Below are 15,576 nucleotides of genomic sequence, written 5' to 3'. Positions count from 1 at the left end.
TGTTGATCCATTCACCTGTGGTTTTAGTTCAGTACAGCAGATTATAGGAAGGATGCAGATTTGTATTCTGGAGGCATCAGCTGAGTTTATTTTAACTTTCATCCATGTGTTAGAATTTATTGGATACGTGTGTTTGTATTATCTGTAAAGTAAATAAAATGAATTGATGATGAATGTTTTTTGGCCTTTGGTTGTTAATAAACCAACTAAGAGTATATTTGGCTGCAAATAAGACCAGCAGAGAATAAATCACATGGAGAGAAAGGGATCTGTCCCAAATGAGCAATTGGCACAACATTACTAAAGCAAACTTTAAATAATTTTTCTTGAAGTAAGAAATTATGCATGGTTTCTAAATCTTCTTTGCTGAGCAGTTAGTAGAAAAACAGTGGGCTTGCTGAACTTGGCACAATTTCACTGCAAAATTTTGCATGGGGCAAACTGGTTTTGGCAATCACAGTGATGTACTAGAGTGAAAATTTCGTAATGAGATGTTCATTCTCTCTCTAGAACTGGATGAATTAATAAAAGTACAATTCTAATTTCACTTTCTGTTCACATTTGATTTCGAGTTTCAGAAAATGCCTGCCAGCTTCCACCTTCACAACTGCAAAGCTACATCTAATGATATGTGTTTTCTAACTTTTCTTTTCGTGCCTCAGTTTAAAATTTTCTTCAGTTTGACAGGAAGAGAAACCTAATTTTTCTCTGCTCAACATTATTAAGAACTAAATCCACTGACTTCAGTGGCATATGCCTCCGCCGTGGAAATGTATGGCCAGCATGCCTGGATTGTCTTTGTATCTGGAAGTGAGTCACAGTTCTAACAAAGGCAATTCATAGAGATGGTTCAAAGACTCAGAAGGACATAGTGGTTCCCACTGAAGGAAGTCAGAACCAGTGTAGGTGAAGACTGGGTGGACACCCGGTAGTCTTGGAGAGTTGGATAACAGTTTGAAGTTGCTTTGTCTAGGAACCTTCAGTGTTGGACATTTGATAAGTGACAGATTTGTTCATACATATTCAATGTATTCATATGTATCTTAATACACTAACTTCTGAAGTTGGAGGTGAAAAGACAGGAAAGGAAGGATACTTATGGTTCATGTGTGCAAGAATTCAGCTCCGTGTTGATGCAGGAAATGCTGATGTGTTCTCAAGCTGTGTAAGTCCCTTAACCTCAACTACATTCAGCAGTAGAAGTAATTTTTTTTTTTTTACTATATTGGTGAGTCATTTTCTTATTTAAAAATTGACTTCAGTTCCTAATGTAGATTTTGGCTAGATTGTTATTTTTAAGAAAAATGTCAATATTTGGAAGCAGAGCTGACATCTTGAAATGATTGTTCTTGCAAAATTATGTTCATAAAAGTTCAAGAGGAAACATGAAAGCTTGAGAGCTAGATCAGAGCAATGTTGAATAAAAAAAGATAAGGATAATATGAGTAAAATTGTCTGCTGTCATTTGTTTTCTTGGTTGCCACATCTTGTCTTTTAAATGAGTTGCACTTTTTCACTGGAGTAGCACAAAATCAGTCACCTTTTTTCTAGTAAAAGTTTTAATATAATTTCTTAAGCTGAAATTGAGTCTTGAATAAAAATGTCCGTTTATGTGCTGATTTTGTACATGTAGCACTTAAGGACATTCAGGGTCAGCTGAATACAATTGACAGTAGGGATCTTGTACTTGCAGTGGCTTTTATGTGAGTGGGTGGGAAGCAGAGAGTTACGTTTTGTAATCCACTGCCACAGGAGGGAGAACTTGGAGTGTGAGACCAACCCTTATCAGATATTGGGTGATCCACAGATTTTTTTTAAACTTTGACATAGATCTACAGGAAATGAAATGAATTCATAGCTACAGAGAACTATTTGCTTGTAATGTGAATGCTGTAATTTTTTTTTCTCTATTCCACATACCTGAGACCAAGTCTAAAACCACGAATGATACTAAGTCAGTTTAGGTTTTAGATATCTATAAATGCGTAAGAGTTTTTAATGTCCTTAAAGACAAAGTCCTTCAGTCAGAGAGAAAAGAAAGAAGGAAATAAAAAAGAAGTTTGTAATCCCTTAACCCATTTCCTGCCCCATGTGTGTGTAATTTAGGTATCAAGAGAATGAATGTGTCTTGAAGCTGTTGACTACCAGTGAACACTGAATATAATAATATAGCTGAAAAGTTGCACTATTTTATAATCTAAATAATACTGTGAAAGTGCATAATTAAATAAGATACATTGAAATACGTTACATATGTTACTTGGAAGAACATAAGAGTTATCACTTGGGGTCAGAAGGAAAAGACATCTTGCACAATGTTTTGTCTCTGTGGATGGTTAGGAGTGAATGTCTAGGGATTAACAGAGGAACACAGCATATATAATATATTCATGAGTGGTCCCTCCGCTGCCTCTACAGTTCAAGGACCCACTGAGCCAAATATACCTGGTGTATGTTTAGTAATCTCTGTGACTTCCATTAGCTTGCCCAGTCTTTATGTGACCCTATCTGCATTTTTATTACTACCATTCTGTGGCATAAGAGTTTTTTTAAGTCAAATAACCGTTGCTTGAAGAGATACCACCAATTGTTTGTTTTGAGCCTATTTCAGTTAGCATGCTCATCATGGTGGCTGTTTGTGTTGTTATTTCTTGATACTAATTGTGAATGACCATTTTACTTTGGTGGTTTGGATTTTGGTTTGATTTTCAGGAGCCCAGTTTATATGTGAGATTATTGGTGCCAGCAGTAAAAAGTATATAAAGAGTAAAACAAAGCAATAAGTGTAGGACCTGCTGCAAAGGACTTTCTAACAGCTTTGCTGTCAATTCAGTTGGTAGAGCTTTTGTCATGTTTCATGCAGTGTTACTACTTCTGTTTTGTCAAGCCAGCACACAGAATATCTCTAAAGAAATTTCCTATGCTCTTTGGTGCTAAATGTAGACACTAAACACTTAGGCTGTTTCTTGTCCATACAAGATGTCATCTGAAACTCATAGTTTTCAACTCTGAATATATATTTGTGATAAAGCAAAATGCATCAGGTACAAGATGTCACAGGACTACTTCATTTAACCATTGTGCCTGCTTAATTTATGCTGAGTAGTGCATATAGGGCATACTGGAGAAGCAGGAGACTGCAGTGAAGTTTTGAAATGGTATCAGTCACATGTTGTTAAGCTAAGCATGTGCACTTTGTATTGTATGACTTCATGGATTTGCAGTGTTCATTACGTTTCCTTTAATGTCTCCTTAAATAGCCTGGTGTGGGTACTGATTTGGCACACCTACATGGCTACACTGCTCTCGTGAAACCTCACTTGGAGTATTGTGTGCAGTTCTCGTGCCCTCAACATAAAAAGGACATGGAACTGTTGGAACAAGTCCAGAGGAGGGCCACGAGGATGATCAGGGGACTGGAGCACCTCCCATACGAAGATAGGCTGAGGAAGTTGGGGCTGTTCAGCCTGGAGACCTCCTGTGCATGGAGACCTCATAGCAGTCTTCCAGTATCTGAAGGGGGCCTACAAGGCTGCTGGAGAGGGACTCCAGGGCTTCTAAAGCAAAAGGACACCAAATTAAACAAAACCGTATTTAATGTGTATAAAACCCAGAAGTATCTGATTTTAACTGTATCTATTAGAAATATATTAAATCTTTTTCTAACCTGTGGATCTGGAAAATCATGCCTGATCTGTTGGTAGGTAACTCCAGTTGTCAGTAACTTCCTCATTAAAAAAATTCTTGAATAATTAGTCTGAATTTGTCTAGTTTGGGCTTAATGCCATGAACATCCCTTGGCTAAACTGAGGAACAAGTTGTGCTCAGAAACCAAGCAAACAAATAAATAGCAAAGCGATGATGAACTGCTGATCACAGTTAATTTTTCTGAACTGTTGGTTGTCAGTCAGGGGATTAATGTGGGGTTTTTTTAATTACTTGGTCATGTGAACTTGTATTATTTTGTGAGATTTTTTCAAATGCTTGCACAAATGCATTCATTAATTCAGATATTTTTATTGACTAAGTTTATAAACTAGAAAGTGATGCTGTTAGTTCAGATAGTTGGTTGTCGTGCATTTACCCCATCGCTTTAGGTCACAAGTATGTTAAATGGCTACTTCTAATGATACAAGAAAAAAGGCAACAATCTAGATGAGAGATATCAGGGAAGCCCCATAACAGTGTACTAGGTACCATTGTCATCATCTTCCAATCAAAATAAGTACAAAAAACCCCTATAATAATCAACTAGATTAAGGAAAAAAAAAAAACCCAGTATTATCTTACCTAACCAATTTAAATTAATCTTTCAGTTTATGTATCCTTAACATGCAGCTATTCTTAATTTAGTTGTAAATGGAATGCTATATTTATAAAATTAAAAGGTATTGATTGAGGAAAAAACCTCAACTAACTCTTTTATTAGTTTTTATTAGAGAATATTTTCTCCTAGATGAGAAAAGGGAAAAAGATGAAATTTACATGTGCCTGAGCAAAATTGTAAATTGAAAGAATTAGGTTTATGGTTTTACCACTTTGCATTTAGTATTGCTACAGAATGCTTATGCTGTTAATTCTTTGCTTGAAAAGTATGTTATAAGTCATGTGTTTGAAATGATTATCTACTTAGTCTACTGACTCCTAATAATGTGCCTGCGTGCCTGTCAGAATGTTGAGCTGTGGAAGAAATATGGCTAGTCACGTTACATTTTCCTGTAAGTCTTTTATGAAGTAAGAGATTGTTTTTGTAGTATAAATGATTTATCCATTCAATATTGTGCTGCTGTTGTGCCCATAAAGTTTTAAATTAAATCTAATTATGAATTAATTCAAGACTTGATCTGATGTTGAGTGGATTTTATGAAAATGGTCTTTTATTCCCTGTCTATGCACCCTTCATTTTCATTATCTTAGTACCATGTGAATATAGAAAAACTTCCATATTCCCTTGCCTTTAGAAATGTGGAGTATGTTTTAATTTCATTTTTCCTAATATTGTCAGGCTAGCCTGAAGCTGTTGCTGTTATGCCTAGAATTCATAATTGACTCTTTAGAACAGTTGGTACTTTTGTTGGTAAACTTTTGTTGATTTTTATCTTTAGTGGTGTGTAACCACTGATCTATAACTTAAAAATTCTTCCTGCATTTTGGGGGTAGAGATAGGGAACTGTAATTAATGTAAAAGCTCTCCCTGTCAATATTATAATGGATGGAAGGAAATAAATGAATGTGTGGGGCATGTGACTGTTGAGTTACTGTGTTTCTCTATTAATTTATAAATCACAAATTCTAAACTAGAAATGAGATGCAGTCTAGACTAAGTCTGTACATTGTGTATGTAGTGATTGCCATTTAAGTAAGAATTTATGTACAAAGCCAAGTATGTGTATATATATTGCTATGCCAATTGTTTTATATTTGGTTTGAAAATGTTATACATAATCTTTTAGGTAACTAACTTGGTTATTACAAACCTAAGTACTCTCCTTTTAAGCCGTTTTTACTTAAATATAGAATTATTTTTTAGATAGTAAGCTGTCTCCAGGTCAGGGCATTCCTGAGCTGCTGGAGGTGGGGAGAGAATGCACTGGAGGAATGACAACACTAAGCTATAGATGAAAATTTTTTTCTGGCTCAGTATAGCCATCCTTATATGTTTGGATTTGGTGTGTGTGTTTTGGGTTTTTTTTAAATATCTTGCTGAGAAAAAGGATTTTATAGAATATATCAATACCACTTAACTTTTATGGCCTGAAGAATCACAGTGACAGTTTTACAGGAACTCCAGAATCTTGTTTAGTTTGTGTATAAAACGCATATTTTTAGTGTTTCAGTTTCTTTTGGTGTACATGTAAAAAATTACATGCCCTTTTTTGTCTATATGATAATGAAAATAGAGCACCAAGGTGCATGTACATATACACATACCTATGTATCTTACTCTCGGAGGGGTGTGTGTGAGCAGTGCTTTAGCATAGGTTGACACAGAACTTGATTGTGGTTGAGCAGCTTCCAAAAGAAACATGCCCATGTTCAGGATGCAAAACTGAAAGGCCAGTTCTGACTTGGGTGAATGGGCCATGCAGGTCAGGTTAGGAAGTAGCTCTTCAATGCCCTACAGCTATCAGTGCCACTTGTAGCTGATATCCAGCTACTGGGCTTTTTCAGAGTGACCTTTTCAGTTTGGTGCTAGAACTGAGGAAAGCATTTATGTAATAAAACGCAGGTCTTGGTGTGGAGGCAGAAATGATTAAGTGGTTCATGGATGATGATGATTGCTAATGTCTTCAGCTGCCACCATTTGTCTCTGACCAAGGCACACAGGACTGTGCAGACAGGACTGGACAGGGTAGGACTGTTATATATTATGCTTGAGTAGAAAGTAATTTAGGTTAGTTAAAACAAAACTGCTCTTGAAGAAAGCTGCTTAGTTTCCAACTAGAACAATTATGCTGTAGGGCAGTACTCTTCCAACTTTTTTGATTGTACTCTCCTATCAATAAAATTCCTACATGAAGCTTACTATAACTGAACGTTTTTCATAATTAAAAGGATTAAGTCAGCTTTTTAAGTACTTATATAATTGTTTGAACTGCTTTTATTTAGATACATGCGTTTGCTTAAAGAAACCGTACATTCTAAACTGAGATTGTGAAATAAAGCACATGAACTCACAGCATTCCTGGCATTTAAGAACATTTCTATCAGGCTTCTTCCATTTAGTAGAAAAGTGATGTTGGATTGTTGTTTTTTTTTTTTTTTTTTAATAAACTGAAATGCTGACTGGTAACATGACAAAAATAGAAGGCAGGAATGGAATGTTGTCATATGGAAAGGGAATGGAAATGGAAGTAATTTTTCTCGTAGTCCTAATTAAGATAGTGTAGTGATTTTTGCTTAGAAGAATGCTTGGTGAGGAACAAATGAAGTATTTAGAAATTTGGTGGGTGGTGTGGGAGTGGAGAAAATTACATGCAAAAAATTGGAAAGTGCAGGCTTTCTGTCATTTGAAAACTTAGTTAATCAATTTGTCAAAGATTTGTGGAATTCTAGAAATGAAAATATTTAGTGACATCTTTAGTTTTGGCCATGAATAATAATAAAATATTTGTGATTGAAATGTCAGCACTGGCTAGTGGGTTATAGCAACTTGCACAATATCATTAACAACTGCAAGGTTATCTGCACTGAACCTTTCCTTTTTTGTCTTCTTTTTGCAACAGAAACTTGGTGTCTTAGAAGTTGGAAAGATTTTGTTGAGAAATCTGAATTAGTTTTCTTGTGAAGAAATTCTAGATTCCAAATTCAATGGGTCAGGCTGGAGGTTACTTCATAGATCGTTTTAGTTGTGACATTAGTGGAATTTCTGTAAGAAATTTAATACATGAATGTGTAGGACAATGAAACATTCTTTTATGAAATATGTTATTTGTGTGTTTAGATTACGGTTGATGGCAAATCAGCCAACACTTTGATGTGAAAGGATCCTATTCTGTAATCAGTTTCACTATCTAACGCACGAAAACAGGGAGCATTTAATGTGAAACTTTGTCATGTTAAACTGCTGTCTAGAAGAACTTTATTTTACGTACATTGATGCATGAATTCCCAGATGAGTTTTAACAACTCCTGTTAGTTGACTTCATTACCAGTTTCAAATAATGCATTTTCTTTAATAAAGCTTTGAGAAATGTTAACTTTTCGTGAGAATGCTAACATTTCAGCATGAGATTTCTTCTTATTAATTGAAGTGTTTCTGTTTTCAAGGGAAAAGAAATTGAAGGTGAAGAGGAGTCTGGTTTAATTCCACCTGCAGAAGTATTTGCTCCTAAAAGTCTGGTGTTGGTGTCCAGACTAGATTATCCAGAAATTTTCAGGGTAAAGAACTTGCAATTGCCATTTATGATATATGCCAGCAGACAAATCTGGTTTTAATGAGAAGCAGTGACAGTACTTTTGATTTAAAACATCTCAGGATTGAATTGGGAATTTAAAAGCAAAGGTAGTCTTAGATTGAACTAGATAAAATTCAATGTCTGTGACAGTATAAATAGCCCCCATAGGTTAAAGCAGTGCTTTTTTACCCTCCAAGCAGTTTTAAATTTTCACAGAAGATGAAATAGAGATTTTCATTTTTTTTTCTGGGCTCAATTTACTGTATAATGAAGAAGGGAATTATTAGGACCAAACCATTCTTGCTCAGGTAAAAACAAGGCATTTACAATATTTGATTAAATATATAATGGCAAATGAATGGCAAAACTCTAGTTTTTCTCCGTATGAGAGGTAGAATGTCAGAGCCTCTTCTAGGTCAAATTAAGATGCATGACAGAGATTTAGAATCTTGGATTACTTTCAGCTGATGAAATATGACTGATCTGAGATAAATGAAAAGCTTAAATTTTTATTAAGCTAATACATATTAACAGAAACAAATATAGTTCAGTTTACAGATCAAAGGGAGGAAATCATTCAACAGCTAAGTTGTCATGAGACATTAAGAATGATTGTACCAAGTGAGATTAAAAGTCCATGTAGTCCAGCATTTTGTCTTTGATAATGGCCCATGGCAAATGCAAAGCAATGTGTGAAAATAGGGCAGCCTGTAGAAATAATTCCACAAAATACTTTCCTAATTCAGTGTGAATTATAGTTAAATAACATCCTGAACCAGAGGTGTCAGTTGTGTGGGTTTTTTTCGTATAATTCGTGCAGTTTCTTAACGCTTAGATTTTACAACAACCCGTGGCAAGGAGTTTCACAGCTTAACTATGTGTTATATGAAGAGTTACTGTTGGAATTATTTCTAAGAGAATTCCTAAAATATTTACTGATTTATCAGAATAACAATAGATAAAGGACACCAAAAGGATGCTAATAACTAAGTAATTTATTTCATTTTTCTATCAAAGGCTTCTTAGAATGCAGTGTTGAATCATCTTGTGTTAAAGTATTAGTAAAAATGATAGTTGTATCTGACATTTCTCAGTCAAAACCGGATCCATGAAAAAAAAACCAACCAAAATGCTGAACTCTAAATATACTGTTAATGTTAAAATGTACTTACATTCTTAATTGTTTCAATATAAGTTAAGTGATGTATGGAAGTGTTGATCTCTGATGCTAGTCTTTTTGAGTCTGAAAAGCTCATTGATTCATCAAAGTCTTCTGCTCTGGAAACAAGTCAGTTTTAGATCCATAGGATTCAAAGCACAGATAAAGCTATACTGCTTTTGTATTTTTTAAAAGTAACTTCTAGTAAAACACTTTTTGTGTGATGAACGAAGCACAAATTTTAAACGTGGTTTTGCTTTTAAACAAAGAATATACCTACACCTGCCAGCACCATACATCCTTTCTAAATAGCCAAATTATTTTTTAAAACGGACGATTGCTTTTGTAGCAAATTACCCTGTCTTCACTGGAAATCACTCCGCTACATTAACAACTATTAAGACACACGCATTTTAAAAAAATTATATGCATAGATCTTCAAGTAATTTGACATCTGCCTTCCCCGTATAGCAGTCTAATGCATTTTGTGTACCTTTCTAGGCTTGCCTTGGCCTGATCTATACTGTGTATGTGGATAGCCTGAATGTGTCACTAGAGACACTCATTGCGAATCTGTGTTCATGCCTTGTCCCTGCTTCTGGAGGGTCTCAGGTAAGTGGGGAGGAAAAAAAAAAAACAAGTATTTTTCCAGTTAATTTAATTTATGAAGAAAACAAAAAATAAATTCTTGAAATACTTTTGAAGGAAAAAAGATCATAGTTCAGCTGGGTGCTTTCACTGTGGCCTGTGAGGGCTTTCCCTGTGGCCTGTCTTCTAAAGACAGCAAAAATTCCATTCCAAGATAAGGTCAAAGGGTTAATTTTGTCACTGAGTTGGCTCTTTACAAGCCACAGTAACAAATCATGCAGTTTGCATAGGTTTAGTTCTTAATAATAATGAGCGTTCAGGAATATTTCTGCTAGCTAAAGATTTTTTTAAAGGGTTTTTTTCTTTGCCGTTTGTTAACATGTCCTTCACTTTAGTCTATTTCCCCATGTCTTCTCCTTGATGCAGTTCAGGATTCTACTGGTCTTTTCTTTGGTAATTAGTTTGAATATCTGTTTTCATAAAATATGGAAAAAACACTTAAAAAGTAACTTAAATACAGTTTTCTCAGAGGTAATTAAATATTCCAGGTAGCCGATGCATTAAAAGTAAGAAAAAGTTTTTTTAAACAAAGACACTTCTTTCTGTGTTTTACCTATGCTCTCTGTAAGCAGAAAGTCAGGTTTGTATGTTGATTTGATTTAAATAAACTATTCTTCTACATTTGTGTGTTTCTGACAAGCCAGTTGGGTCTTAACTTGTTTTGCCTTCACTTTAGGCTGTAACAGTACTGGGAAATTGTATTCTTATCATGAAATGCACCTGGAAACTGAGTATGCAAATGGCAATATTCTAAAGTCAGTTTCATACACGTTTTCTCACGCTTCCCACCCTACCTATGCATTAACAACCTTCTTGAAATCTTACAAATCCCTAATTCTTTTCTGATTTTCCCATAGCCCTGGCTACTTTGGAATTTCTCTTAGTGCTTTAAGTGCCAAAATGTCCTCTCAGCATAGTCTCTACCCTATTACTCATCAGGCAACCATTTTTTTTTTTTTTTTTTGCATTCTCAGCCTTTTGGTTCTGAAGGGAAGTAGTTAGATTGTATCTCCTTATCAGAAACCCTCTTTTCCAGTGGTATTTGAACCTCATATTACAGGTTTTGGTGATTCACTTGAGCATCTAGCTTCTCTTCTGTCCATTTCCACCCAGCCCCCCCTCCCCTCTGTCTAGAAATGTAGCTTTACCCAGGAGCTCTTCCTTCTGCTAGAAGAGGGACAAAAAGTCATGCTTGTCTGCTTTAATTAAAACCAAAGTTTTACTTCTACTTTAGTACGCAGAGCAGGAACATAGGGGTAGCAAAAGTGTCCTCTTCCCATGTATCACAAGTATGTTCATATTTAAAACGTGTATGCAGACAGTAGATATCGAAAAACTTCACTTAGAAAATAAGTTATTCCGGTTTTAGTAGTTGGGAGGTTTGTGTTTTGGTTTTGGGCTTTCTTCTGGAAGGTTTTTTTTTTAATGTATTATTGAAAATGTAATATTGAATGTTTTCAAAGCCATTACTACTTAACTAATTAAATGTAAATGCAAGGAAGGCACAAACTAATGCTAGTCCATTCAAGGAGCATTGTCCTGAAATTGTATTTCAGATGTCTGTAGGTCAATTCAGTTATTCTTACTGACATTAAACTGCTGTATGAAAAATAAATAATTTGTGCAGGATGAATCACTGATCTGTATGAAACAGCCTGTTTATTCTATATAAATTACATTTATACTCAATTAAAAAGTAATTCTTTCTACAGAAGTTGTTTTCTTTGGGAGCTGGAGACCGACAGCTGATACAGACTCCTCTACATGATAGCCTTCCTGTTACAGGCACCAGTGTGGCTCTTCTCTTTCAGCAACTGGGTATGTCTAGGTCTGCTTTGAAAAAAGTCTATTTCTAAATTACAGAATGAGGTGTTTTCTGTCTCATTCAGTTCAGATCATGTGCTGGGAAAGCTACATAGTAAATATTAATTTCTTTTGCCTGAAAAAATGACAAATGGTGTTGTTATACCCTCATCAGACATTCATATAACCTTTTTGTAAATCCTGCTTGTGGTAGGTTATCTCCAATATTATCTAGTATCTGTAAGTGTACTGTGAGCAGGAGTAAGCCTGGCCTCTGTTTAATTATGAAAACATTCATGTGAAAAGATTGCCCACCCTTTCAATACTGTAGAAACTACAAACAAAACCAAGGAAGTTAATAATAAAACTAGTGTAACTGAAAAGGTTAGTAGAAAAAAATACCATGAACTGATATTGGTACCAATGTGGAATTCGTATTATTCTGTTGTTACCTGTTGTTCCCTGTCTTTCAAGATCATCTAACACAATACTAATAAAATTCTTTACTTGTTTGTTACAATTACAACATTGTGTCGCTATTGTCTGGATACCTCAATACTAATCTGATATGTCTCATTAAATTTTAACACTCAGTCATCTTTCCATGGGTTTATGAAGTGAACTTGAAGCAGAGACCTGTAGCAGTCATTAACCTTGCTTAGTCTCAAATAATCAAATGGCCTCAGAATATGTGTCCTATAATAAATGGACTATGAGAATCGATGCAGACTCAAAAAAGAGCAGTAAAGAGGAGTAAGGGCTTACGTCACAGGAAACAGTACCAGATCTGATGAGCACAATGCCATGTACTACTGTTAAGATATAATTATATCCTTACAAAAAGAATATTATTCCAAAAGGAATATTATTATTTTGTTGATAGCAGTTTAAATTAAAAAGCACGGCTAACATGGTATAGATGTTTCTTATCCTCACCACAGTCCCTGAGGTTTTACTTGGCTTATTATGTCCAAATTCATTAAGATTACTCTGATCAGATTGCAGGTAATGTTTTAAACATGGATAGGCCCGACAACTTTTCCCTTTTTCTGAAGATATAAAATATGATGTGAAGTACCATATATGTAGTATGATCACCATATGGTATGGTGTGTTTGTTCTACAAGTGTGGTATGTGATACCTAAGTTGAGGTAGTTGATTTTGGTGATTGTAGTGAAAGTTGTTACAAGTTCATGGTTGTGAAAATGTTAAAGAAAGCAAAGTAGTGCTTGGTTAGGCTAGCCACCATGTCTTGGCTTTTGTAAGGCAAATTGAGATTGTAGTACTTTGTCATGGGATCAGTCTGAGAAAGACAATGAAGGCAAATAATCTGAAGTCATTGTATGCATCACATTTATAGAGGGGAATCTCTATAGAGTGGGAATGTAAACATGGAAAAGAAAACTGAGGACCATCTTTTCTTTGGATTCTCAGTAAGAGCATGTTTGCAGAATGGGGTTTTAAAAATTCCTTTCTTTGTGTATAAAACTGAATTATAAAACTTTCATATGAGAATGTAAAATTGTTTTTGCACACATAGGATTTAAGTAAATATTATTAATCATATGTTATTAATGGGAAAATGTATACAGATGGATGTTATGTAACTTTCTGAAGATACGATAGCAGAGTACTGAAGAGTTTGGAGTGTAAACAGAACTCCTAGATTGTTGTGTTAGCAACCAGTGATTTTTTACCTTTGTATTTTGAAATTGTTTAATTTCTTATTAGCTCATATACGCTTTCCAGTATCTGTAACACTAGTTTACTCTTTGTTGACCATCTCATCTTTCTTTTTCTATTCTCCATTAGCCTTTTTGCTGTAAACAGTCTGGTTTCTGTGGGTTTGCTGCTCTTCTGCTTTTTCTTCTTCCCCTTAGTTACAGTGGATGTTTGGAGGTGCAGTCTTTATTGGGTTTTGGTGGCTTATAAGAAATACAGGAGTCAGTAAGCCCATGCTGACCAGGTGCCCTTTCCAGTTACGGTTCAGAGAATGATATGAAAATCAGCAGAAGGAGGGGGAGACAAAGGGAAATACAAAAGGAAAATTGTTCACAGTTCTGTTCAGTGACACTTCATCTGGCCTGAAGAAGAGAGAAATTCAAGAAAGCATGTGATTATAAAACTCGGCAAATCTTCAGAAAGAGAAGCTATAGGCTTGTATCCTGTTTCCCAAAAGGGATCGTACAAGTTTGTAGAAAAAAGAGAGTTGTGTCAATACCCCTTCTTTTCTGCCATGGCATAGTAACTATCAGGAAGAGCTTGTCCTAATGGTCTTGTGTAGATCTTCCTGTCTGTATCCTGTTCTTTGGTGTGATGAGGATGGTAGTAGTTGCTTGGGAACAGGTCTGAAATTAAGGAACAGGCAAACAAGTTGACAGGTACTTTTATTTATTTATTTTTTAAAAGCAGTTACTTGAACCCTTTGCAAGAAGGACTTACTTCTCCCATCTCCTGTTTCTGACTTCTGCTTTGTTAGTTTATTTCCTGCCGTTATTTTTGAGATTGTGCCTCAGTTCTCAGCTGATATCCAGTTCAAAGTTCTTGTGTTGTTTAACTGTCTGGGACTATAGCACAATGGTAGAATCGCCTTTAAGGACACAAAATATGTTTATGTTTTCATAGTATACATGCTTTACAGAATATCACATAGTTCCTTTCACATGTAGGTGGTGGACTGTCATTGTCTTCTTAAGGCCAAGGTTTGTTAATGCTGCTAAATTTCTGTTTGGATTTTAAAAAAATAAAAGAAAAAGTCATTAATACAGCTACATATGTCTGTTTGCAATGTTTTTTGAATATAAAAAGAGGACCTGGAAATATGGACAGACTGTTTCAAGTAAATTCTCATTTATTCTCATTTTTCATGTAGTCTTATGAAAAGATTAGAGGCAGTGAGTCCGGAAGGATGTGGTAGAACCTAAGAGCTCATCCTTTGCAAAAGTTTAGTTTTCTCAGACAAGGCCTAATCCTTCACTCTGGAGGTCAAAGTTGAGCTTTTGAGAGGCTTCTTGTGCTTTTTGAAACTATATTCATACTAGCTCTATTCCTGTCATTCCATTTGAACAGCAGCTGACTGCAGTTATCTCTACCAACCTGGGCAAAAGCATTCTATTTCTGTTGTCCAGTGTGGTGTTTGATAGTTTGGTGACAGCTGTTTTCCCATCAAATGCTTGTGTTTAGGACACAATTATTTACTAGGCTGTTTGTCAAGTAACTACATGTTCAGTTATTTCTCTGCTGGTACAATCCTATTTAAATTATTATGAGGAAATTGAAGAGTAGCTAGAAAAATATGTAGGAACTGTACAAATTACCTGTTTAAAAATAGCTCTTTCTTTGAGGAAGATGGGCAGAAAGACAAAATTCAGCACTATGAATAGATACAAAAGTAATTTCAATATTTATTTTGAGAAATATTGTGCAACAGTAGTCTCATCATGGTTTTTCTGCTTGGCAGGATAATACTGTGTCAGTGGATGACCCTCCCTGTATTACCGAGTTTGCAGCATATCTGAAAATAGACCTTATTTTTATTTCGGCGTTAAACTACAGTTGGGAAAGACATCCCCGGAGATTTTAAGCGGAATAATAAGACACAGCAGTGCTTGACATGTTAATTTTTTTTTTTTTTTTTATTATGAAAAGATTTGTAAATATATGGGAATAACATGACGAAAGCCAGGCCTGTAGCTGGATCACTGCACGTAAAAATTACCTCATCAACAAGAATTAGCTCAAAAGACAGTAATTGTAAAGTTACTTTTAAAAATTATCTGTAGTAGCTGTAAGACTTTCAGTACTCTTCTATTTCTCATTGTCTGCTAGTAAGAAGGTAGGTATGTATAAAAGTTTCAAAACACAGTAGTCTTCTTCAGGCTCTCCCAAAGGATGTTTTGGTTATATTTCACTTCTCTTTCACTTTATTGACAATACATTCCTGTGTTTCTGCTGTAAGCTCTTTATTTCTCCAAACCTCAATCCTGCTTGCCTTCTCCATTCTACTGGCAGTATGGTTACTCAGTGCTGCCATATTAAGTCATATTTTATCATTTTGTGTGTTCAGA

The 15,576-nt window shown here is 35.2% G+C and overlaps 1 protein-coding gene across 5 annotated transcripts in view; it reads left to right on the top strand.

Annotated features, from left to right (window-relative positions):
* The window catches only part of SBF2 (SET binding factor 2), a 272,165-nt gene that overhangs the window by 127,415 nt on the left and 129,174 nt on the right, over positions 1 to 15,576 (top strand). For all 5 annotated transcript variants that reach the window (XM_065683019.1, XM_065683018.1, XM_065683021.1 and 2 more), the window contains exons 4-6: positions 7,771 to 7,881; positions 9,559 to 9,669; positions 11,418 to 11,523. In XM_065683019.1, the coding sequence (XP_065539091.1) occupies positions 7,771 to 7,881; positions 9,559 to 9,669; positions 11,418 to 11,523 (328 nt within the window). The remainder of the gene's footprint in view (positions 1 to 7,770; positions 7,882 to 9,558; positions 9,670 to 11,417; positions 11,524 to 15,576) is intronic.

The sequence above is a fragment of the Lathamus discolor genome, chromosome 6, assembly GCF_037157495.1.
Source record: "Lathamus discolor isolate bLatDis1 chromosome 6, bLatDis1.hap1, whole genome shotgun sequence".
Lineage (NCBI taxonomy): Eukaryota > Metazoa > Chordata > Aves > Psittaciformes > Psittacidae > Lathamus > Lathamus discolor.
Note: the sequence above shows the minus strand (reverse complement) of the source record. Positions and strands in the feature narration are given on the sequence as shown.